At 38.7% G+C, this 26,893-nt stretch overlaps 1 protein-coding gene across 1 annotated transcript in view; it reads left to right on the top strand.

The window, feature by feature from the left end:
- TET1 (tet methylcytosine dioxygenase 1) overlaps positions 1 to 26,591 on the top strand; it is a 166,052-nt gene extending 139,461 nt beyond the window's left edge. The window contains exons 9-12 of the mRNA XM_027840713.1: positions 1,033 to 1,122; positions 2,608 to 2,745; positions 11,840 to 12,179; positions 20,735 to 26,591. Coding sequence (XP_027696514.1) covers positions 1,033 to 1,122; positions 2,608 to 2,745; positions 11,840 to 12,179; positions 20,735 to 21,849 — 1,683 coding nt within the window. The 3' untranslated portion in view covers positions 21,850 to 26,591. The remainder of the gene's footprint in view (positions 1 to 1,032; positions 1,123 to 2,607; positions 2,746 to 11,839; positions 12,180 to 20,734) is intronic.
- Positions 26,592 to 26,893: the final 302 nt, after the last annotated feature.

The following is a 26,893-nucleotide window of genomic DNA, read 5'->3' as shown; positions in this document are numbered from 1 at the left end:
CTCCTGACCTTTCCAAAATTATCTATAAATGGTAGCTGAAAACAGAAAAAAAAAGTCAAAGAATACTGAGAAACAATATATAGGTTGCACTAAACAAATTAGAGTTAATATGGTTATAAAAGTAAGTCATGGAGGGCTGCCATGCTTTCCAACAGAGCACCCATTAGTGCCCCTGTCAGAGAGTGAATACCAGACTGACTGGATTTAATGGGCTTACTTAGAGTGGCATTTATGTTTAAATATATGAAGTGATTCACTTTACTTAAATTATATCGGGAAATGCTTTAAAGACCCAAAACAGAAGCTTTTGTAAATTGGTTATCACAGCTTCTTTTCAGCAGCCACTCTCATGGTTTGTAAAGCACTAACCAGGAATCCCTCCGTATTCACTGCCTGATTCTCTTCTGCTTCTGACTCTGAAGAAGGGATTACACTAATGCTAAATTGCCTTAATACAAACTAACAGTTTGTATTAAGTAACAAGTGTAGCAAGTGTCTTGTTTACAAATATCTGCTCAGTCTGATCTTCGACAGAGTTGAGTTGACCTCAAGGAAGGTGTCATTTTTTCCGACGCTGCTGGAAGAAGGCTCGTCTTCATGTTGGGCTTCCAGTGAAGGTGACTAGACAGGGATCTCTGGAGGTAGAATGGGGAATTTGAGCCTGTGGTGACGTGAGCACTGAGCATCCCTGAGGTTCCTGAACCTACAGGCCAGAAGATAGTGTGGCTAGATCAATTTGAGTAAGACCCAGAATCATGGCTGCCAGTGCCACAAATGCCTTCTTCCTGGAATATCTTTTCTTAGAATAAAAGGTCAGCCTGAGTTGAAATCCAGCCTCAGATCAAACACTTGACACTTATTAGCTGTGTGACCCTGGGCAAGTCAGTTAACCCCGATTGCCTTAAAAAAAAAAAAAAAGAATAAAAGGTCAAAGGGATTAAACATTTGGGGAGGAGAAACATTGCCTACTTCGAGATTGATTTACCATCCATCCTTAGTGAATAATTGATGCATATCATGCTTTTTACACAGGAAGAAAACCTTGAAAGTAATTTGCAAACCCTCGCTACAGATGTTGCTCCTGTATATAAGAAACTTGCTCCAGACGCTTTCCAAAACCAGGTGGGTCTTAAAGATTCATACAGAGACAATTATGGTATGAGAATTCACTTTTAATATACTTCAACCTCCTACATTTGAACAAAATTCTTATTAACACATGTGAGTTAGGAAAAACTCACCAAGTTGGACATCCTTTTTAAGATGGATCTATTGGACCTGTTTCGAAGACTTCCAATGCTTTTGCCTTCTGGCATCATTGGAATTGTGCCCTGCTCAATTCTAATGCCTGATCAACATCAATCACTATCAGTCTTTCCTAAATTGAAATGAAAATAACTTTACTAAGAAGTAATTTTTTTATCTACGTCCAGCAGGGCTATTTTGCATTTGATAATAAAAATATTTTTCTTAACAAATCTGTTTTTGTATTTTCTACTATTTTTACAGGTCAGAGTAGAGAGGGGTTAAGAAAACAGTATTATAGAGAGAAGGAAAATTTAAACAAAATGAAAATAAGAAAATCAGCAAAGAATGAAAATGTGTAATTGCAAACAGAAAAACAATGACGATAAAAGTAAGAAGCTTAAAGAGCACCATTAAAGAGGCAAAGCCTAGAAAGATGAAAGCAGGAAGAAAATAATCTTGCTAATATATAGTCTTTTAAAAAAAAATAGTCTGAGGGAAACAAAAAAAATGGAAGCAGACTAAGGAAGAGAGAGGCAGAGCCGTATTTAGAAGGAGGAAAAGGTGACGTTAAGGAAGACAGAAAATAAATAAAAAGCAAAGGAAATAGTAAGTTAAATGCTTTTATTTCATAGTAAATATTATTGTCCTCTGGTTATAAATGCATTGACTGTAAACCACTTTGCATTCTGGCTCATGAACCTATCAGTTGATGACAGGCACATTTTCCAAAGTATCCCCAAAATGGGTAACCTGTGAGATTCACTTGTGTGCTCCATTGTAATATTGCTGTCCTTCCTGTATCCCAATAATAACTGATATTTACACAAACTGATCTGAGCATCACAAGAACGCTGCGAGGCAGGTCCCTGCCTATTAATTCCATTTAACAGAATAGCCAAGTAAAGCTCACAGAGATGACATCATTTGCTTGTCAGATTTCATGGCTCCTGAGTGCGGGAGGTGGCATCCAGAACCAAATGCCTCTTGCTCCCAAAGCCAGCATTCTTGCCACTACCCTGAGAGGCTCCACTAGAGGCACCTCTCTTCTCTGCCCTTAGGCATAACAGCAGCTCGGACTCTTGCCTGAAAGTCTGGTATTGATAGCCCTTGGCACCGTCCCCATGAGTGTCCTCAGCTGCCCTTCTTATACTTAGAAAATATCTCCCAAAATACTGCTAATCTAGTCATTATTGTTTTCTACAACACAGATGGTAAATGTACACTATGTTTGTTTGTTTGTTTTATGCAAAAAAGATTTTTTTTTCTTACTAGTGATGAGGCAATTCAGAATTATTCTACCATGAAAACTAAAGTTTCTTAATGCCACTTCCAGATCATTCTATTGACCTTATTTTCCAGGTAGAAAATGAACACCTTGGCTCAGATTGCCGTCTTGGTCGCAAGGATGGACGTCCTTTCTCTGGGGTTACTGCCTGCATAGACTTCTGTGCCCATGCTCACAAAGACACACATAACATGAATAATGGAAGTACTGTGGTATGTCTAAAGCAAATTATCACTTTTTAAAACTTTTTTCTCTTTTTTAATCTTTTTTTTTTCAAATTAGCAAACATTCATTTTCTTTCCCATTCAACCCTCCTCGCCTCACCCATTGGAAAAAGAAAGAAAAAAAAACAACTTGCAACAGGTACACATAGTAAAGCAGAACAAACTCCTATGTTGTCATGTCCAAAAATGTCTATCTCATTCTGCATCTTGAGTTCATTCTCTATCAGGAGATGGATAGCACAGATAATCATCAGTCCTCTGGAATTATAGTTGTTATTGCATCAATTAGCATTCCTGAGTCTTTCAAAGTTGTTTGCCTTTACAATGTTGTTACTGTATAAATTGTTCTCCTGGTTCTGCTCATTTCACTCTTCATTAGTTCATACAAGTCTTCCCAAGTCTCTCTGAAATTGTTACTTTTGTTATTTCTTATGGCACAATAAAGAATATTCTGTTACTTTCACTGACCATAATTTCTTCAGCCATTCCCCAATTAATGGGCACTCACCTAGTTTTCAGTTCTTTCCTTCCACAAAAGGAGCTGCTATAAATATCTTTGTACAGATGGGTCCTTGTCCTATTCTTTTCATCTCTTTGGGGTATAGGCCTAGTAGCAATATCCCTGCATCAAAGGTTACACATAGTTGAGTGACTCTGTAGGCATAGTTCCAAACTGCTTTTCAAAATGCCTGGACTAGTTCACAGTTCCACCATCAGTGCATTAATGTGCCCCAGCAAACTCTTTCCCCAGGTTTATTCCTAGTCATTTCTTATTTGTGTTGAAGTTCTGACCCATTTTTTAAGCACTCAGAAGTCATCAAAAGCTATTCGAACAATTTCATGATTTGAAATTCAATTCAACAAACATTTGTCAATTGTCTGCTATGTTCATTGCTCTGGGTTCAGCACCAGGGTTATAAAGACAAAAACACAAAATAGTCCCCCTCCTCAAGGAGCTTGTGTGACTTCAAGAGGAGCCCTAACATGTACTTGGTGATGGCAAAACACATTTCTTGTGCTAGCAAGGACGCACGTCGTGCAAGAAAATTGTCTGTTTAAACTAGCCTTTGACCTTAAAAGACCTATTGTGGTATCTTGGAAATTGAAAAACCTCACTTTCTGAGGATGGAGTGATACACAAATCCAGAACAGAAGCTCGTTTTGCCAATTGGTGTTACCTGTTCTCATTGTTTTCTCTGGATTCATAGCTCCATCTATGTGGGTGCTCCTTCCACTGTGAAAAATTGAAGCCCCTCCAAACCTGGCACCTTGTGTAGTTCTTGCCCATGCTTTGCCATGAATCCTTCATGGAAAATCTACCCAAAATGCTGGAGGCCTCGGTCTTGACTATTTAGTATCCACAAAATAGCAATGGACCACTTGAACTGTCTCTCTCATTTTTACCATATGATCCCATGAGCATGTCTTGAGGACAAAGAACTTGAGGAAGGTCTTTTCCACCACTTCTAGTGGAGTGCAGATGTCATGTTCATCAGTAATGATTGTGGTTATCGTCATCATCCTTTCCTCTTCTTTGGAACCCTTTTAGGTACCTGGACTAGGTCATGCTTTGGGACCACTGCCCGAATATGCTTCCTTCCTTTGCCCAAAAGGTCAAATCCATCCTGGTTCTCCTATAGTAACCTTTGAGAAGATAATCATTTTTGGTGTTTACTTCTAGGAATTACTCATGAGCAATGTTAATTATTAATATAAAGGTTGTTTTCTACCATGAAGTTCATTATAACCTGCTTTCAAACCAAAATGTTCGTGAAGTGCCTGGATAGTGAATCTAATTGTGCTGCTTTGGCTGATATACCATGGCATTTCCTCTGTCTGGAAATCATTTAGAGGGAGGTTTTCCAGTAGTATCCAAAATCTTAAAGTATGACTTTTTTTTCCTTTGAAAAACCTTTTTTTTTTTTTTTTAAATTGAATGGTAAAATAATTGCGATTACCATAAAAATGTTTTTGGTGTAGATGACAGTTCTTCTTGGCTATTCAAGATAGTTCACTGAAAATTGGGCAGACCACGAATTTATGAATGTGGATGTTGGAATTAAAGATCCCATTGGCAAAGGCTAGGGTAACACCAGGAATCATTTAGTTGAACTTGAATTAATATGGTCTGCTTTGTGCAGAACATTTTAAAGACATTGGAATGAAAATATCTGGAAGCTTTGATGTCATTATGCATGAACTCATGTTAAGGATCTGCATTTGTCCTTAATGGTTGATGTACATATGTATGTATGGATGCATGTATGTATGGATGCTGCTCTGAAAACAGACAAAATGGAATGTTCATTGACTACTAAAAGGTTAAGATGGACCCGGAAGGAGGCAGACAGAAAACTTTATGAAAGTCAGGAAGTGGTCTGTAAAGAAATGTAATAAACTTTACCTGTTTTTTCTTCACTTTTTGAAAACTTTTCCTGGAAGTGTATCTGAGCTATAGAGAAATAAGCGTGTTTGCTGTGGGCAGATGTTGGTTGATGTCTTTAGCCAATTTATTTGGAGATGGATAGGTATGATAGGTAGGAGTTTAAAAAAAGGTTGTATTGAAACCTTTTATTTTTACATCACAGTCATTTCCCTATATGTCCCCTGCCTCGTTTTCCTCTCACCCCACCCCACCCTGCCTAATGAGACTTGCCTTACAATAAAGAGAAAGGAGGAGATGGGAACAGAAAAGAGTGAGGATTTATGAAGCACCTACTTTGTGCCAAATCTTCCTGACTCCAAGCCCAGCGCTCTATCCGCTGTGCCACCTAGCTGCCTGAAGAATGGGCTCATTTTCTCGTCTCTTCTGAGTGGCCAAAATTGGTCATCATAATACCACAGTGTTCAGTTTTGTTTTATTCTTCTGTTCATGTACATTGTCGTGTTCACGCGTGTCATTTTCCCAATTCTGCTTACTTCACTCTGTCACTACCTATTTTTTTCTTTATTTCTCATATTCATCATTTCATTCACGTATCACAATTTATTTCACATTCCCTGATCGATGGGCAGCCACTTTTTTCTTTCTTTGCTACCACAACAAGGTGCTGTATGGATTCTTTTGTATTCTAGGGGCCTATATTTCTACTTCCTATGTTTTACAGCGGGCTGTCACAAATACAGAATGTTTTGAAAACTTTTTGTAAGGCATGACGTCTCTCTGTAAGCTGACTAACTTTATGCTGGCCAAATGATCCTTAATGTCAGTTACAGTGGATAATGTTAGATTACTTACACACAGATGATTCACAGGACAGCTATGAGTGGAGCCAAAACCAACAAGGAAGCCCACTAGAAAAGCAGCCACAACCTGCACCAGGATGGAGATCCAGCAATCATGGCAGCCCAGTGCTGCTCTTACTTTAGTAATGTCACAGCCTTGGTAGTAGTGGTAATTGTTTCCAATTGACTAGTGGTTCTGGCTTCCAAGGCCACAGCCCCTGATCCTGCTACATTGCCATTGGAGTTGATACCCTCCCTTTACCTCCCTTCCTGAAAAGAGCAAAAAGCCCAGAAACCACAACCTGCTTCTCCTTTCAGACTTGAGGATTTGTCTAGGGCTCTACCATTTCCCCAGCATTTCTTGTTCATAGACCAAGAATTGGAATGGGCCTTAGAGATGGTTTAACCATAGGATCATAGTATTATAGAGCTAGGGTCCTCAAATAATGCCTCTTTATTTTACAGAGGAGGAAATGGAGGCTCAGGGAAGTTAAGTGGCTTCCTCCAGGTCTCACAGTTAGTAAGCCTCAAAGGCAGGACTTGAACCCAGGTCTTCAGACTGCAGAGCCAATGCCCTTTCATGCTACCTCTCTCCTCATTTTATAGAAGAATAAATTGAGATCCATAGTGGCTAAGTGATTTGGTGAGGTTGTACAAGTGTCAACAGGATTTAAACCCAGTTCCTTACTCCAAATCCAGTACCACAGGATCATAGATTTGGAGCTGGAAAGGATGTTGAAGTTGTTTTTAAATCTTTCCTCTTCCTCAACTCACACATCAATCTGATACTAAGTCCTATTAACAATGGCTCTGCACCATTTGTAAAAATCCATCCCATTTCCTCTATTCCCATTGCCACTACTCTAATAATACATCTTACACCTACCTGGAATTTGCAATAGTCCCTTAACAGATCTTCTCACCCTAAGAGAGTTTGTCATTGATAGGAGGATATTTGCCAAAATAAGTATAATATTTTGAGAGACCCTCCAAGGAAAATTTCAAGTGTTTCTGGAGCATCGCGATGCTTTTGGAGGTTGCTGTCCAAACTGATGGACTCCATCAGGAATGTGCTTTATTTTCAGGGTGCTCATGCCCAGCCCTCTTCTCACCACATCTGTTTTCACTGATCACAAGCATGGCATGGTATCTGGCACAATTCATTTTAATGGGCAATGAGGGAGATGAAAAGGTTTAAAAGAGGGAATATATTGCTAAAATTGGTACTTTCTGCCATTGAATACATTTATAGATGTGTCACGTATTGAAACAGGCAAAGGCTTTCCTCAAACTGGCAAAATAAGAAGGCTTTGTGAGATTCTTTTGAGTTCAATACTTCTAATTCTTGATGTTTCAGGAAAAGTCAACATGATACCAGGTGATTTCTCACTTAGACTAGAAAGAACTTTGGATTCTCAGACTCCAAACATGTTCTGAGATGCTCTGTAATGCAATTATCAGAAGTCTCACCATAAAGTTTATCTAGAAAACCCACACAAGTACTTATTATATTGCTGCTCAACCCACTTCTACTTATTTTTCTGAGTTGCTGAAAACCCATGAAAGTCTTGGATTATCTAGTCAGTAAGAAGTATATCTAGTCCAGTAGATCTCAAACTTTTTGGTCTCAGGACCTTTTTCCAGGCTTAAAATCATTGAGGACCCCAAAGAGTTTTTCTTTATGTGTATTATGTCTATAAGTATTTATCATATTAGAATTTAAAGTATCTTAGTATTACTGTAAAAAATAGCTTTAATCTCATGGGCCCCATGAAAGGACTTTGGGGACTCACAAGTGTCCTCATATCACATGTTGAGAACTGCTCATCTAGTCTATACAGACAGAGGAAATCAGTACACTCCTAAAAATTTCACAGATTCACAGACTTTTAGAGTTAGGCTCTCATTGGCCATCTAATTGCATCCATACCTGAAAAAGGATCCCTTCTACAGCAATCCTGGCAGGGTATCACCTGATCTTTAATTAAAGATATATATGCTCACATATCCACAATGAGAGGGAATTGACAACTTCCAGAGGCAGCCCATTCAACTTTTTCCCCCAATTCGTTATTTATTTATTTATTAATAGCATTATTTTTAAATTTTGAGTTGCAAATTCTCTCCCTCCCTCCCACCCCTTCTCCACACACTGAGAAGGCAAGCAAAAATTTTATCAATTATACGTGTGAAATCACACAAAATATATTTCCATATTAGCCATATCATTAAAAATAAAAAAATAAAGGAAGTGAGAAAATGATATAATTCTTTCTCTGGAGGCGGATAGTGTTTTTTCATCATAAGTCCTTTGGAATTATCTTGATAGTTGATCAGAACAGCCAAGTCTTTTACTGTTGATCATCATTATAACATTGCTGTTACTGTGCTAATGATCTCCCAGTTCTTCTCACTTCACGTTGCATCAGTTCTTGTAGGTCTTGCCATGTTTTTTTCTGAAACCACACTCCTCGTCATTTCTTATAGCACACTAGTACTCCATCATAATCATATGCCATAACTTGTTCAACCGTTCTCCAATTGATGAGTAACCCCTCAATTTCCAATTCTTTGCCACCACAAAAAGAGCTGCTATAAATATTTTGTACATGTAGGTCCTTTTCCTTTTTTCTTTGATTTCTTTGGGGTACAGATCTAGTAGTGCTATTGCTAGGTCAAAAAGTATGAACAGTTTATAGCCTTATGGGCATAGTTCCAAATGGTTCTCTAGAATGGTTGGACCAGTTCACAACTCTACCAACAGTTATTTCACGTACATACCTATGTTCCTTCGTTCCCTCCAGCGTTTGTCATTTCTGATAGGTGTGAAGTGATAATGATTTAGAGCAATTTTTTCATATGACTATAGATAACTTTGATTTCTTCTAAAAACTTTGACCATTTATTAACTGGGAAATGGTGCTTATTTTTATAAATTTGACTCAGTTCCTATATATTTGAGAAACAAGGCCTTTATTAGAGAAACTTTTTGTAAAATTTTTTTATATTACTTCCTTGTCTATTGTACCTTTTAGCAAAATGTAGTTTCCCTGATTAGTTCTTTTCATTAGGTCTGGTTTTTATTTTGCTTGGTCTGAGATTATGATCGTTATTCTTGCCTTTTTCATTTTAGCTGAAGGATAATAGATCCTGCTTCAGCCCTTTATTTTAACTCAGTATATGTCTTTCTGTTTCAAATGTGTCTCTTGTAAACAACATATTGTTGGATTCTGGTTTCTGATCCATTCTGCTATCTGCTTCCATTTTATGAATGACCCTTCCCATTCACATTCACAATTATGATTATTAACTGTGTATTTCCTTCCATTCTATTTTTTTTCTGTTTGTCCTCTTTTTATCCTGTCCTTCCTCAAAAATCTTTTTTGCTTCTGTCCACTGTCTCCCTTAATCCACTCTCCCTTTTATTATCTCCACCAATCTTTTATCCCCTTCCTCTTCTGTTTTCCTATTGGATAAGAAAGATTTCTATACCCAACTTGTAGATATATTCTTCCCTCTTTGAAGTAGTTCTGATGAGAGTGAGATTCAAGAATTGCCTACCACCACCACCCTCCATTTCCCCCTCCACTAAAAAAGTTCTTTCTTGTGCACCTCTTTTATGTGATAAAATTTTCCCCATTTTACCTCTCTTCCCCCTTCTCTCAATGCATCCCTCTTTGTCATGCCTTCATTTTTTTGAGATTATTCCAAAATAATCACTCATACTCATGACCTCTGCCTATGTGGACTCCTTCTAACTGCCCTAAACATGATAAAGTACTTAGTTATTACATATATCATCCTCCTATATAGGAATGTAAACAGTTTAACTTTATTTAGTGTTTCCTCTTTCATTAAATGTTGATTCTTGGTTGTAATCCTAGCTCTTTTGCCTTCTGAAATATCATATTCCAAGCCCTCCACTCCTTTTATGTGGAAGCTGCTAGATCTTGTGTGATCCTAACTGTGGCTCTGTAATATTTGAATGGTTGCTTTCTGGCTACTTACAATATTTTCTCCTTGATGTGAGGCCTTCAAATTTACCATTACCCTAGCTGCTGCTGCACCCACTTCCCAAATAAGACAGCCATCACCTAATTATGTGTTCCTTTAATGACCGAACCCCACCAGCCTCAAGTTTAGGAAGGTGGCATCCTACCATGAAGATACAGAATGATGTCAGAATGGCTGTTTCTCATTTGGTCTCTAAGCAAGAAAGCAATTTCTCAGCTTCTCTAATGAAGTCAGAAGGCTAAAAATTCTTTTCTCCCCTTTTTCCCCTCTTCTAATCATTTATTTAAAATTCTTCGGTGTGACAAATTGGTTGATACTGAGGGGAATGTGTGAGATTGTGAGACATTTTTATGATGAGGTAAATGTTTACGGCTCTTTACCTAGGCCTGGGATTTCACCGCCTTCATTACCTTCATAGGGTACTGCCAGTGGTGCAATCCCTTCCAGTTGCAGATGCATAACCAGTCTGTAATTTAGATTCTTAGGAGGTTGTCTGGGAGCACCAAGGGATTAGTTTGTGCATAGTCACAGAGTCAGTATGTGTCAGAGGCAGGATTAGAACCCAAGTCTTCCTCTTTTCCTGGCTGGCCTTCCATCCACTAAGCTGAGCTTCCTCTCGAGGAAAATACTCTATCAAAAACATGAGCAAGTCCCAATGGGAGCAGGGCAGAGGATAAGGTCAAGAAGCCACTGGAGCTGGGTATTTCAAGCCTCCATTTTGAAATAGTTCCAGATTGGAAAGCAATTATTGGCTGAGGACCAGCAGAGGCGGGAGGGCTTGTCAGGCCTCCAGGTCTGGGTGAAAGGCATTTAGTGAGGCCTGGACTGGAATCGGGAAGGGAAGCAGAGATTTCATGTACAGAATTGGAACCAAGAGTTGCTTGATTAATTGATGCTGGTTTTATATTTTCTTTGAAATTAATGTTTTAGCTACAAGTGTTAGTTTGGCCTAAACATTAAAGAAGGAAAATTTGTGGATATATCAGTTCTGCCAGAATAATAAGACCATACCCATCTCTTCTGTCTAATGCTCAGCCTCTGGTATCACAGAGTAACCAGCAGAGTTCCTTTGCTTTACAGCCAAACATGGTCATTTAAGGATTCCTTGGCATTTTCAGCCCTGTCTCTTCCCATTAATGTTGGCTGGAGTTGGTGTCTGAGAGGACCACTTGGGTTAAATAAAATACATTCTCTTTTAGCTCAGCGTCCTACTCTAAGAAACAATCCTTTTTCCCCCTGTCTCTTCATGAACATTTTCTTCAAGAAAAGTTGTGGCAAAAAGCTACAGCCCTTCCTCCTGCCCAGGAAGCATTTCCCTGGCCCCTTTAATGCCAGTGACTTTCTTCGAAGATTATCTCCAGTTTGTGCTGTAATGTCTTGTTTGTACATAGTTATTGGTACAAGGTTCCCATATCCCCACACCCCATTAGACTGTGAGCTCTTCAGGAGAAACACTGGTTTGTTTGTTTGTTTTTATTTGCCTTTCTCTGAATTTCAAATATGATGGGCAATTGTGTCCATGTTGTCTCCCCATATTAGATTGTAAATGTCTCGAGGGCAGGAATTATTTTTTACTTTATTTGTGTTCCTAACGTTTAGCAAGGTTCCTTGGATGTCAGGCGCTCCATAAATGTGTATTGACTAGTATAGTACTTCAATAGAAACCAATGTTTGGAAACAGGAAAACATGCTGAGTATCGCAAGTATCCCGAGTTGACTTACTATTGGGGACCTGAAGAGTGATTTCAAAGCCCCTAAGGGAAAACAAGAGTCCTCCATGGAGATGCCCTGGTACCTAGAAGGCTCTCAGCCTTGATACCTCTCTCTGTGATTCTCTTCACAGGTTTGTACATTGACAAAAGAAGACAACCGGTCAGTGGGTGTGGTTCCCAAAGATGAGCAGCTCCATGTGCTGCCACTTTACAAAATTTCCCAAACAGATGAATTTGGTACAAAAGAAGGATTAGAAGCCAAGATTAAAACGGGGGCTATCCAGGTGCTCACCGCCTTCCCCAGAGAAGTGAGGATGTTAGCAGAGCCAGTGAGAGCCTCTAAGAAAAAGAAGGCGGACGTCAGGAGGGGGCCGGCTGAAAAGCCTGGCCAGGTGCCAAAGAAACACCCACCTCCAGTAAAGTTCAAAAATGGGCCTCCTGAAGTGTGCACCAAGGCACCCCAACCTTTAGGTGAGTAGCACAGAACTGACTTGGTCATTCTTCCAGCACCAGGAAGGTGGAGAAGACATTAGCTTATCTAAAGGTTGTATTTCCCCTAGCACAATATAGTGCTCTGCACACAGCAAGTGCTTAATCAACGTGCACTCCACTGAACTCAAGCCACTGGTTTAAGAATTGGGGAGATCTTCTGCACTTGATTTTCTTCCCCCTCCCTCCTTTAAAAAATGTCATCTTCCTTTGCCTGATTGAGAAAATGATCAAACACATCCTGGTTTTCTCAGGCAGAGTTAGAAGAGCTAGATTAGAATCATGGATCTGATGCTGTTTGTAAAAGTTACCTCCCTGGACCTCAGTTTCTTCAGCTGAAAAATGAGAACAGCAATATTGGAATTGCCTACTTAATGGGGTGGTTGGGAGGAAAATGATTTGTAAATCTTTATAACACTTCCAATGATGAGTTATTATTATTAATTACTGTAGAATTATGTGGATAATTATTGAAGAATTCTGGATAGTACATGTATAATACTTTTATGGTTCGCAAAGCAAAATACTCTCTCATTTGAACATTACCACCACCCTGCTGAGTGGCTATTGTCACTCCCATTTCATGGATGAGGAAACCTGAGCCTCAGAAAAGTAAAGTAACTTGCCAGGGTCACGCTGCTAAGTTGGAATCTGAGGACGGATTCAAACTCAGATCTTTCTCCCTCAAAAGTACAGCAGTCAATGCACTGCCTCACCTGGTCACCTCCTAAGTCCACCATAGCTGGAGGAGGAAGTAGTCTCTAACAAGCTTTGTGATAATAGCTTTCCACAGCTCTTGGTGCTTAACTACTTTGAAACAGTGAAAAATAAGAGACGTAGTTACTCTCTGTGCTTTACCCACCCTCCTCCATACAGAGGGATCCCAGGAGGAAAAGGAGGGAATACAAAGTTGATGTGATCTGGCAGGAAGAAGAGGTTCCTTGGGGCCCTGTGGTCCTCGACTATGGCCCACCCAATCCTATGATTGCATTCAAAGTGTTTCACTTTTTTGTGACACCTCTCTTAACCATCTCACCATTACAGATTATTTAGCTGAGTTTGAGGGGTATTCTCCCCACGTTACAGATGAGCAGGTATAGATCACACTGGATTCTTAGGAGCTCCTGGCCAGCCCTGGGCATTGGCTCTGGCCATCAGAATGGGAGGATGCAAGAGCAGCTTTTCCCTGGCCTCTTATGGTGTCCAGGTATCAGTCTGTGTCTGACCCTCTTCACTGTTTGTTTTACATTTCAACCCAAAGCTTATCCCTTGAAAGTTGGCATTCTGGTTAGATATGTTTTGTTTTTCCAGTTCCATCATTTCATTATTTTTTCATTCCAAGACTCTCATTTCTTTCTTTGGGTTGTATATCACATTAATAGTAATTCCCTTTACTCACTGCATTGAGTATTTACCTAATGTGTGCAAAGTACTAGGAGAGATTAAGATGAAAAAAACTAGTTCCTACCTTCTGCCTGGCAGAGTTCACGACGGTACCCATGACTAGAATCATATGCCATAAATCTGATAAGGGAAGTCCAAACGGCTCTGTGAGATTGAAGGAGGGAGAGCTCACTTTTAGCAAGGAGAATCAGGAAGAGTGGCATCAGAGGCCATTGAAAACTTGTGAAAGCGCACATCTGGTCTGCAGCGTGGCAGCCACTCACTCCTCAGGGTCGTGAAGAGATGGAGGTGACTCTTCTCTGTGCAAATGCTTCATGACCTTTGCTTTGGCGTCCCCCCACCTCCTTAATGGTGGCTTAGGCCTCTGCCTTTCCCTGGGATTCTAGAGGTGACACAGATATCTCAGAGGGGCCTCTGAGGCGTGGCCCCTTTAATTCTATTTTCATTTCTACGTGAAGACTTCTCCAAGTAGCGAGAAAATGAGTTGATGTAACTGAGCCTCCACTTTCTGCTTTTCTTTAGGTTGTGGGTCTGCGCCAATTGTTTCATTTGCAATAATCACTTCATAAAGTAGAAACCTCAGCAGTTTTTGTTAATGATCTGGTCATTTAAGCTGATAGTTTTCACAGTATTAAATCAGCCCTGAAACCTCACCAATGAGAGTCTTTGTCCTTTTCCTTCTGTCCTGTTTTGTTTTCCCTTGTTTCTGTCTTTCTTTCTAGCCCAAGTAAAATTTTCCTTTAGTCTATTTGTGTGCCTTTTCACTTTATCTTATATTTATTTCTTCTCATCACTTTTTGGTCAATTTCTCTCCTTTTTTCTTTTTTTTTCTTTTTTTTTTCTAGAGGGAAATGGGGTTGATCTTTTCCATGTAAAGAGCAAGCAATCTTGTGGTTTACCCACTATCATTTGCATCACAACTTTATTAGGATCTCAAAGCAGGTGTCTGGGTCAATAGACAAAAAAGAAAAAGGAAGCAAGTATTTACAAAGTGCCCAGCATTGTGTTAAGTACTTTACAAATATCTGGGAAGTAGATTCTATTATTAGCTCCATTTTACAGTTGAGGAAACTGAGGCAGGCAGAGGTTAAGTACTTACCCAGGTTTACACAGCTGGAAAGTGTCTAAGGCCAGATTTGAACTTGGCTCTTCCTAATTCCAGGCCTAGCCATCTATCCACTGTGCCTGATTCTTCATGACCCTGTGGACTGTAGCATACTGATGCTGGCCATGAGGTTTTCTTGGCATAGATTCTGGAGTGGTCTGCCACTTCTTTCTCCAGTGGATCATTTTGTCCTGGCAATCGGAGGTTAAGTGACTTGCCCAGAGTCACACAGCTAGGAAGTATCTAAGGCTGGATTTGTACTCAGGTTTCCCTGACTTCAAGCCTAGCACTCTATCTACTGAGCGCCAGCTGCCTCACTGTGCCACCTAGCTATGTCTGAATGTAAAGAGGAGACTGAGAAAAAGTCTTTAAATGCTCGATGGGGAGAGAGTTCAAGGAACTTGATTTGTGTCATCAAGGGCTGCACTGAACTGATCATAGCTTTGGCATCTTCCTGTATTTGGTAAATATCAGAGCGATTTCATGAGATTCTGAGTCTTCACATTGCCACTTCACAGGTCTGTGAATTTGTCTACGTGGATACTCCATTATTGTAAGTTACTTAACTGTTCTCTGCCTCAGTTTATTCATCTGTAAGATGAGAATAATAACAATAGCATCTCCCTCCCAGGGTTGTTGTGAGGACCAAATGAGATAATATCAGCAATGTGTTTTGCAAACCCTAAGATGCTGTGTAAGTGTTAACTATTATTATTATTATAAATTATTAGACCACAGCTCCTCTAAGCCTTGGTAAAATCTTATGGATTGCAGTGGGCTAAAAAGTACATTACTGTGGATAGAGTTCTGCCCTGGAGTCAGGAGGACCTGAGTTCAAATGTGGCCTCAGACACTTGACACTTACTAGCTATGTGACCCTGGGCAAGTCACTTAACCCCAATTGCCTCACCAAAAAGCAAAAAAAAAAAAAAAAAAGTACATTACTTGGTGGCCCTCTTTCCTATCAAATAGGCCTTTTAAACAGTAGTTAAGTTGGACTTCTGTCCTTAGGACTATTGAAGCCTTTCTGTAATATAGTAATAATAATAATCACATTTGTATGATACTTTAAGGTCCGTAAAGTGCTTTACATAAGTTATCCCATTTGATCCTCACAATAAACCTGTGAAGTAGCTGCTAGTATTATCCATATTTCACAAATGAGGAAACTGAGGCAGACAGCGTTTAAGTGACTTGCTCGAAGTCATACAGCTAGTAAGTGTCTAAGGGCAGATTCAAACTCAGGTCTTTATGATTCCAAATCTAATACTCTATGTCCTGCCCAGAGTTTGTGCTTCACAGGCATAGCCCTGAAGAATCCAGGTTTTTCTCTCTGCCATGATGAGCCATCTGAAGAATACGTTAGTGGAGGTTTTGTTATCAGAAGTAATGACCCTCTGATTCCAGGTTCAGCCCTCTGTCCAGCATCCATGCTGCTGCTTACTTCCATTGTGTGTTATTTTCTGTCATGTAAATGATGGAGGGAGTTACGTTTAATAAGACGTAGTAGAAAGTGAACAGACCTTGGAACCGGGAAGCCTTGGCTCTTGCTCCGCTTCAGACACCTCCTGGTTGTGTGGTCCTGGGCAAGACATTTAATCCTGCGTGCTCTAAGCTGCCCTCCAGGACTGGGAAATACAACAAAAATACTGACTTGCATTGGCGGTGGAGGCTTCCTCATCAGACATCAAGGAAATCTCAGATCCTGTCCCTGTCCCCTATGGCAACAAAATGTAAAATGTATTTTTAAAAGATTTGTCAAAAGAGGTTTTTAAAATTTAGCTTTAGAGTTCAAAAGGAAGGAAATTCATTTAAGTGGAATATTTCATTCCTTTGACAATACTGTATAAATTAACTACTGTCATTCTGATGTGGAGTAATGGAGAAATCACTATAAATATCAAAGTGCCTGAGGAATAGAGAACTCAATTACCAACCCACACCACTCATGGCCTTTACTAAGACTTTCTGCTTGCCTATCCAACTTCTTCATAAAGTAGGTTGTTGTTGTTTTTTTTTTTTAAAGAAGAAGAAGAATGAATGAAAAAGAAGCTTTTTAAAAAAATAATAATAAATTTATTTATTTATTTTTAGTTTTATTTTATTTTATTTTCCAGATCTTAAATTGTATTATAAAGCTTGGTACTGGCTAAGAAATAGAGTGGTGGATCAGTGGAATAGGTTAAATATGCAAGACACAGTAGTCAATGACTATAGCAATCTATTATTTGATAAACCCAAAGACCCCAGCTTCTGGGATAAGAACCCACTCTTTGAAAAAAACTGCCGGGAAAACTGGAAAAGAGTATGGCAGAAACTAGGCATAGACTAAAATCTCACACCATATACCAAAATAAAGTCAAAATGGGCTCATGATTTAGATAAAAAGGCTGATACTATAAGCAGACTGGGAGAGCAAGGAATAGTTTACCTATCAAATCTACGGAGAACAGAAGAATTCATGACCAAACAGGAGATAGAGAACATTACGAAAAGCAAAATGGATAATTTTGATTACATTAAATTGAAAAGGTTTTGTTTTTTGGGTTTTTAGTTTTTTGGGTTTTTTTTGCTTTTTGGTGAGTCAATCGGGGTTTAGTGACTTGCCCAGGGTCACACAGCTAGTAAGTGTCAAGTGTCTGAGGCCAGATTTGAACTCAGGTCCTCCTAACTCCAAGGCCGGAGTTCTATCCATTGCGCCACCTAGCTGCCTGCATAGCATCCCATCTGTAGGGATTTGGTTTTTTGTTGTTGTTGTTGTTGTTTTTGTTTTTTGTTTTTAGGCAATTGGGGTTAAGTGACTTGCCCCAGGTCACACAGCTATAAGTGTCAAGTGTTTGGTCTGAGGCCGGATTTGAACTCAGGTCCTCCTGACTTCAGGGCTGGTGCTCTATCCACTGTGCCATCTAGCTGCCCCCCAAAATTGAAAAGTTTTTGCACAAACAAAGCCAATGCAACTAAGATTAGAAGAAGGGTAGAAAATTGGGAAAGAATTTTTACAACCAGTCTCTCTGATAAGAGCCTCATTTCTAAAATACATAGAGAATTAAGTCAAATTTATAAGAATACAAGCCATTCCCCAATTGATAAATGGTCAAAGGATATGAACAGACAGTTCTCAGATGAAGAAATTAAAGCCATCTATAGTCATATGAAAAAATGCTCTAAATTACTATTGATTAGAGAAATGCAAATCAAAACAACTCTGAGGTACCACATCACACCTATCAGAATGGCCAACATGACAAAACAGGAAAATGATAAATGTTGGAGAAGATGTGGGAAAATTGGAACACTAACAATGGTTGGTGGAGTTGTGAAATGATCCAACCATTTTGGAGAGCAATTTGGAACTATGCCCAAAGAGCTATAAAAATGTGCATACCCTTTGACCCAGCAATAGCACTTCTAGGGCTATATCCCAAAGAGATCACACAAAAGGGTAAAGGACCCACATGAACAAAAATATTCATAGCAGCTCTTTTTGTGGTGGCAAAGAATTGGAAATTGAGAGGATACCCATCAATTGGGAAATGGCTGAACAAGTTGTGGTATATGAATGTAATGGAATACTATTGTGCTATAAGAAATGATGAGCAGGCAGACTTCAGAAAAACCTGGAAAGACTTGTGTGGTCTGATGCTGAGTGAAGTGAGCATAACCAAGAGAACATCGTACACAGTGACAGCCATGTTGTGCGATGACTAATAGCGATAAACTTAACTTCCCAGCAATACAAGGATCTAAGACATCTCCAGAGGCCTCGTGATGGAAAATGCTATCCACATGCAAAGAAAGAACTATGGAAGTTGAATTGCTGTTTTTTTTCTCTTCTGTTGAGTTTTGTTTCCTCTTTCTGATGGTTCCTCCTATTGGTTTTAATTTTTACTTACAATATTACTAATGTGAAAATATGTTTAATAGGAATGTAAATGTATAGCCTATGTCAGATTGTGTGCCGTCTTGGGGAGGGTGGTGGTGAGGAAGGGGGAGAAAAATTTTAAACTCAGAAGCATATGGAAGTGATTATTGATAAATCAAAATAAATTAATAAAAAAGAAGAAGAATGAATGGAAAAGAAGCTTTTTTAAAAAATAATAAATTTATTTATTTGTTTTTAGTTTTCAACATTCACTTCCATAAGATTTTTTTGTTGTTTTGTTTTATTTTTGTTTTTTGCTAGGCAATGGGGTTAAGTGACTTGCCCAGGGTCACACAGCTAGTAGGTGTCAAGTGTCTGAAGCCAAATTTGAACTCAGGTTCTCCTGACTTCAGGGCCAGTACTTTATCTACTCTGCCACCTAGCTGTCCCCCATAAGATTTTGAGTTCCAAATTTTCTCCCCATCTCTCTCCTCTCCCACCCCATAACAGCATGTAAATTGATATAGGCTCAACATATACATTTGTACTAAACCTATTTTCACATTAGTCATGTTGTAAAAAAGAATTAAACCCAATGGGAGAAACCATGAGAGAGAAGAAACAAAAAAAAAAGAGAGAGAGAGAGAGAGCAAATAATATGCTGCAATCTTCATTCAGAATCCTGGATGTGGACAGCCTTTTCCATCATGAGTCTTTTGGAGTTGTTGAAAAGAAGCTTTAAGTGATGGTTATTGGGCTCTTATCTAATTTTCCATATGAAATTATTATCATGGTTATTATTTTATCCTAGTGAATGAAGGGTTTAAAAAGAGGCATTTTAATCTATCGTATTTTTAGAATTTTTTTTTCAATGAAATCATTATTTATGGTCAATTTTCTCATTTTACTTAAATATGTTCAACCGTCCCTTTCTCAAAAAGGTAGCTTTACCTTGACTGGAATGAATGACGTTGTCTATGGGAGTGTTCACCTGCTGTGGAATTTAGGCTCATAGTTCTTCTATGAGAGCATATTCTATAGGATTATATTTTTTAAAATAGAATCATTGAGTTGGTAGGGACCTTAGAAATCATCTAATCCATGCCCCCCTTGCTTATCTACCTTCACATACACACGTATGCATATACATGCATACTTTATTTTTTCCAATGAGAAATATGAGGCTCAGAGAGGGAGATGATGCAACTATGGTACTAAATTTCCAATTGCACTCCTCTAAACTTTACAAAGACGAGGACAGTTCTTACTCTATCTTACATCAAGGCAATTCTATGTCCACTCTGCATTTAACAAAGTCTTAACTGTCTGTGAGGTGCAGTTGGCAGTTTGAGGTGTGTTTCTGTATCCACATTTTCACAGCGACATGAACAATAGGGCAATCATGATATAGTGGATAGGCTGCCAGACTTAGAACCAGTGAGGCTTGGATTCAAATCCTGCCTCTGATTCTTTGTAACTCTGTGATCCTCTTAAATTTGTTAACCTCTTGACTCCTCCATTCCTTAGGACTTCCCCCAGACCTCACTGAAGACATCAAAGATCCTCAAAATGGAGATGCACTTAGGAAGAAATCAGCAAATGTTAGACAATAGAATGACAGGAAAGACCCCTGGCCTTGAGCCTTGGCTCTGCTCCTTCCTACCTGTGTGGCCACAGGTAGTCATTGCTACTCCCTGGACCTCAGCTAGCTATCGTCTGTAAAAGGTGCAGGTTTAAAAAAATGTCAATAGATTGTAGAGATCTTTTGTTATCTCATCACGTAGGTGGCCCCTTTCACTCTTGCCCTCCGAGAGAGCCATCTCCCTTATGACATACATACATGCACAATACACATACGTACATACATACATATATAGAAGAAGAGAAAAAAACAGTCCAATAAAACCAACCAAAACAATTCAGAGGTCTGGGTCCATGAGTAGGTATCATTGCATGAAGTATCAGACTTTTTCAAACTAGGTGATTTTGAAGATCCTTTCTAAGTCCAAATATTATGATCTCAATTTTAAAAACCATATGCCAAATAATTTAAGAGTAGCACACTTCATTAGAAACATTTACTTATTGGGTACTATGTAGAAAAGCAGTTTTTATTCATGTTTTGGTATGATTTTTCCCCCTCTTTGTCATTCCTTTTTCGTATAGGTAGCAAAACTGAGGCATTGAAACCTGACATAAAGAGTGAACTTCCAGACCCACATTTTAACCTTCATAGTGTGGCCAACACTACAAGCTACTCTTGGATCAAATCCATTCATCACCCATTGAAAGGGACAAACTTACCTCTGAACTCCCTGACTCCTGTGTCTGGCTTGGCAGCAACTTCATTTCAGAATGACTCTGAAATTTCCTACGGGTTTTCAGATCAGGGTAGTGTTCCACCCTGGACAGTGGTTTCTACAAAATACAGTGGTGCTAATGCAGTAACTGAGGAATGCCCTGGACTTCTACTGAATGCTGAGCCAGCATCTTTTCCTGGAATGACTTCCACCATGACAGATCCCCAAACTCATGCTGACCTTCCTACTGGCCCAGTTGAGCATCTAATTTCCAACATGGCAAAATTTCAACCTCCATCATTACTGCCACCCGTTACTCAGATAGCTAGCCCTGGTGACTCCAACCCAGTGAAATTAGACAATGAGCACAAGACAGGTCCAAGTGAAATTTCTGCTTTGGCTTCATCCCTGGTGAATGCCAGCAGACAAGAGCCTGAGCTAGCTGCTCATTTCCCATCAGCTGCTGAGCAGATACCAAGTGATGAGCTGACAGAGTCAGCTGACAGTGAAGAGAAATCAGAAGAGATGTGGTCAGACAGTGAACACAACTTCTTGGATGACAACATTGGGGGAGTGGCAGTGGCCCCTTCCCATGGCTCGGTGCTAATTGAGTGTGCCCGGCGAGAGCTTCATGCCACGACCCCCATCCGAAAGCCAAACCGCAACCATCCCACACGGATCTCCCTTGTCTTCTATCAGCATAAGAACCTGAATGAACCAAGGCATGGGTGGGCTGTATGGGAGGCAAAGATGGCTGAAAGAGCCCGAGAGAAAGAGAGAGAAGCTGAAAGGCTAGCTACTGAAAATGCCAACAACCAGAAAACCAAACAGCCTACTGAGAGTCCTGAGATTTTCTGTGAGGAAAATGAATTGAACCAAATTCCTTCCCGGAAAGCATTAACAGTAACTCATGACAATGTCATTACAGTGTCTTCTTATGCCCTCACTCAAGTCGCAGGACCCTATAATCATTGGGTCTGAAGGCTTTTAAAACACAGAATCTTGTCCCCATGCAATGTTCTGTTACTTCAAGGTGCTGTTGAAAAAAAAAAAAGAGTCAAGTTGTAGTTTTCTCTTTGTTCATCTCAACCATTTTAAGGCTGAGGTAAAAAAAAAAGGGGGGGAGAGTGATTTCTTAAATGTGACTTTATATTTTGATCATTGGTGGAGTGGTGCTTAAGCACATTTTAAACAAAAAAAAAGAAATTTTATAGTTTTTAATAGATTGCTTAAGAAAAGTTTTGGTTAGGTTATTAACCTTGATAGAAAGATTCAGTTTATGACCTTTAGGAATTTATACTTTTGGTGCTTTAAATCGAGTCTGTTTACTATGAAAGAAAAATCATTTTTAGAGGATTTTAACAGATTCTTTCCTATTTTAAGAGGTAAAAATCAAGTTTTACAGTATTAGCTCTCCATAGTTCTTGGTGCTTAACCACATTGAAACAGTGAAAGATAAGCTGAATTATTACTTCATGGTGCCATTGTTCCAACAACTTCCAATCATTGTGCTAAAAGTGAAAGTCCATTTATACCTTCATAAATTACCAATGAAATTCCCTCTCTCTGGAAAGAGTTCTCGTATCATATAGAATGACCCAGTTGTTATCCTTAGTGATGGTTGGAGGCTGTTTGTAAACTGTAAATATATATACATATATATATTTTAAAAGCACTTTCTATTTTTAAAATTAACTTGAAATAGTATAGTATAAGAATCATATTGTCTATTGTTTGTGCATATTCTACAAAAGAAATCATTTTATTCTTGCTGTGTAGAGTTCCATATTGCTACAACTGAAATATGTATACTAATAATGTATGTGGTTTGTGGTGTTTCTTTTTTATTTGACCTTTTTTTCATTGAAGATATCAGATACACATAAATCAGTAAGCAATGCAGAAAACTGTTGTCTACAAAATCGAAGTTAGGAAATATATTACCAATGTTTATTGGTGTCATTATTGAGAGTTAAATAATATACTGGGAGCTTTTTTAGGGTAAACTCCCTGATTTTTTTGAGCAGTCTTACAGTTAGTAATCTAACCAAACTCTCATCCGTCCTCATCAGTGAAGAATTTTTCTGAACAAAGATGGGTGAAGTAGACCACCAAATCCTCCTAAAGCCCAGAAGGTATGGGATGAGCAACTAAATAAGTAAAGAAGCCCTAGACTTGCGTTGTTGATTCTGAAAACTCTTACTGATATGGGAGAAAAATGGATTCAAATGAAAAAACAAAACCTTTTTTTTTCATTGTATATATAAAATGCATCAAACAAGGTCCTACAGAAGTGTTCAGTGGTCAGGACGAATGCTAACTCAGTTCAGATAGGTCTTTTTTGTTTTCCTTCATGAGGAACTTCTGTGAATATTTTAAAACATTGATTTACATTTTGTTGTAAACTTTGTTTTAATTTTGAATCATTTGCTCCCAATTTTTGAAAACTTCTGTTTCACCAAATAAATAAGGTTACTTTTGTTCTAAAAAATAGAAAAAGTAGACACTCCATTTACTAAATACTATAGAATCCCACCTTCTTTTCTTTTTCATTTTTACATTTATTTATTGAATAGAAGTTATAGCCAAACAGTAAGGTTATCTAAACTAAACCTTTTGTCTATGAAGAATTATACTAATGCTGTATTTGACTGTGTTATAATGTAGAGGTGCTATAACAAAATAAATCCGAAATGTCTAGGTTACTTGCTAGTATCTAAACTAATGGTGCTTTTTCCTTGGGAATGCCATAGGAATCTACCACAACCATTAATACTGAAAGTTTGGGTGCAGAAAATACACGAACTTGTTAATTAAAAAAATGTTTTTTTTTTCCTGTATACCCCTCATTGGAGTTTCATTCTCTCTCTTTGAACGCTTTGTAACTTATTTGTCTTAAGTAGGATTGGCAAATACCCTGTGGAGAAAGGTGTTGTGTCCAGCTTTTGACTGCTTCAAATAAAGGAATATGAAGGGATTATAAAGAACAAAAAAGGTCAAAATGCTGGACCACCATCTTGGACCAGAAGTTTTCTGCTTCTTGAACATATATAAGAAAATACATTGAATTATTTTAGTCTTTGGTGTGCCTTAGATCTCCTTTTAAGACATGTATATTTTTGTGAGCCTGAAGTTCTGTATATGTTATGACTGTATAAGTGGTGAATTGTAAGTTGTTCTGGCTGCTTCAAGGTATTTTCGAGTATTGGATGATCAGGAATACACACTTCTCCTCTGTTTAGCACAGTGGCCTATTACTGACTAGAACTGGCAACTTGAGCCAAGTAGCTTTAGAAATTAACTATCTAGTTCCTCAATGATTAACCCTGTCTTGAAGTTCTTAAAATGGTAAAGGCAGAGCTCCTGTAACCCTCAGCCCCCAAAGAGCAACCTTACTGATCCACTGTTCGCAGGGGTGCTAATGCATTTAATCATTTTCAATTCTGAGCCTTTGCTTTTACTAGCAGCCTTGACTCAACTTATTTCCTAGTCAAGCAAATTTATTAGGAAAAAAATGCTGAGCTATCTCTTCTGTTTGGTGTGTGGGGACAGTAACAAATACAAACAAAGCTCAGAAAATATTACAGAAGTTGGCCTTGGAATTTTCTCTAAAATTTTTACCCATGGCCTTCTGGTCCAGGATTTGATAGGACTGGAGGTATTTAAATAATCTCCCTGAGGGAAAATAAGGCAAACTAGAGTTTTCCTAATTCTTGCCAGCGATTCAGAAGGAGCTCTCTATTCTATCAGCTGGAGTGCATGTTGTGGTACAGATCTGCCTCTTAGTAATCCACCTTATTTGGAACATGGAGGTCGGAGCATTTTCAGTTCAACTTAGTAGGATACGGCCTCTCTCTTGTGTTCTCTGGGCCCCTGAATCCTGACAAACATAAAGGGACTCTTACTAGTACACACACACACACACACACACACACACACACACACACCTCATTTCCTCTTCCTAGTTACCTGTGCCCTGAAATTTTTAATAAACACAAAAGGAGTTGGGTCCCTCAGAATTCAGGTTTTTGAAGCCTTATCAAATTAGGAAAACAACCAATTTGAACCAAGTTATTTTCCAGAAAATTTGAAATCCATTTCATTTTGTTATGCCAGGTTTTACCATAGCTGATGTCCATCCACAGTGGTGGACCCCTTTAAAATTTTTTCTTATTTCAGTCTTTTCCATTGCCAGCGATTTTTAAAAGCTTGTGTTCATTTAACACATAGTAAGTAGTCCACATCATATGTATCTCTTGGAATTTTCATTGTAGCATTTCAGAATACTAATATTTATGAAACCCAGAAATAATTCTGGTTTCAAATAGAAGGTCACTCAGAAGACTGTTCTATTAACATGATTTGATTAAGTCTTCTACTCTTATGTCCCTTCTCTTTATAATCATTACCTGAATTTTTTATATGGTATAAACCTTATTGTTAGTAATGCATTATCTTCATGGTTACTACATAGCCTGGGGGGTTTAACGTCATCACTTTGCAGCAAGTTACAAATCTCCTCGCCTCTGATCTCTTATCAAAGCTGCCCACCACAGCCAACAGCTAACTCTTTGGCACCATTGCTGTTACTTCTTTCATCAATCAGGATCAGTAGCCCAAGACACTAAAATTTCTAATTCATCTCTGCTGGTGTGTCCAGCTCTTTAACAAAATGCCAAGCAGGATGTTGATCTATAGCTTCAATCAAAGGATTGTTGTAATCATTGAAGGAACATTTCTTAAGTTGTTCGACTCAGTAAGTGCTTAATAAATGCTTGGTGAGTTGAATCAGTTTCAAACCTTCCTTTAAATGAGGAATAGGTTTACTGCCCATAAACCTGATTTTAAATTTCTTTACAGGTAATTATTTTGCTGCTTATTTTCTAGTCTTCCAGTACCTTTATTATGCAAGGCTGCATGCATAGTGTCTGTTTTTCTACTGGCCAAATGTAGCGTTCTCATGAGAGGCATTCAACTAGCATTGATCCACAGGCAAATTCTTGGGAAACACAACTGGTGACCCTGAACCCTAGCTAAGTTGGAAAGCAGCAGATGTGTCTCTCATGTAAATCATCTACTGAGAATCAATCCATACAAAACAGCCTACTTCCTATTCTACTGGTGTCATAGTGTAATCTGATTAATTAAAAAAGAAGAAACTATTACAAATAGTATGTACAAGGAAAGAAACCTAAAATATTTTAGGATGTTTAGACATATTTCCTCAGACAAAATCAGTAACGGTCATAAAATGATAGATTTAGCACTAGGAGGGATCTTTGAGGTCATGGTCTTCTAGTTCCAACCCTTTATTTTATAAAAGAGGAAACTGAGGCCCAAAAGGTTCAGTGGCTTGTCAAGGGTCACACAGATAGAAAGAGGCAGAGATGGGACTTGCAGTAACTCTAGAATCCCCTAATTCTAACATAATGCTCTTTTGACTATGGCATACAGATTCTATGCCAATGTCAGTGTTGTAGGAGCACATAACTGATATGCTTATTCCAATGCATGCTACGTCTATGTTGTATAATTCCATTTTGTCTATAGAAATCCTTGGTCGTGATGTCACATTAGCATGGACTTTGACATTGTGCGGAAAATTTTGGTTGAATAGGATGTCCATTTAACATAGAAAATCAGTTGCTCTGAATTGATGGAGAAGCAATCTTTTCTTTTTTTTCTTTTTTCTTTTATTTTAGGCAATTGGGGTTAAGTGACTTGCCCGGGGTCACACAGCTAGTAAGTGTCAAGTGTTTGGTCTGAGGCTGGATTTGAACTCAGGTCCTCTTCACTTCAGGGCCGGTGCTCCATCCACTGCGCCACCTAGCTGCCCCCTGAGAAGCAATCTTTTCTAGATGCCCTTTGTAGTTTCCAGGGCTGGAAAGAGAAAAGAAGCCTGGTTTAGGTGTCCTTATTCAGTACTACCTTGAAGGTATGGGTATATTTTACTCATGTGGAACTGTCCAGCATAATTAAAACAGCTCTATTGATGCAGCCTGATGACATCATAGCAATGTGTCTT

This window comes from Vombatus ursinus, unplaced genomic scaffold (genome assembly GCF_900497805.2).
Source record: "Vombatus ursinus unplaced genomic scaffold, bare-nosed wombat genome assembly UNPS02014847.1, whole genome shotgun sequence".
NCBI classification, from domain to species: domain Eukaryota; kingdom Metazoa; phylum Chordata; class Mammalia; order Diprotodontia; family Vombatidae; genus Vombatus; species Vombatus ursinus.
The sequence above is the reverse complement of the archived record's forward strand: the minus strand, read 5'-3'. Positions and strand labels throughout refer to the sequence as shown.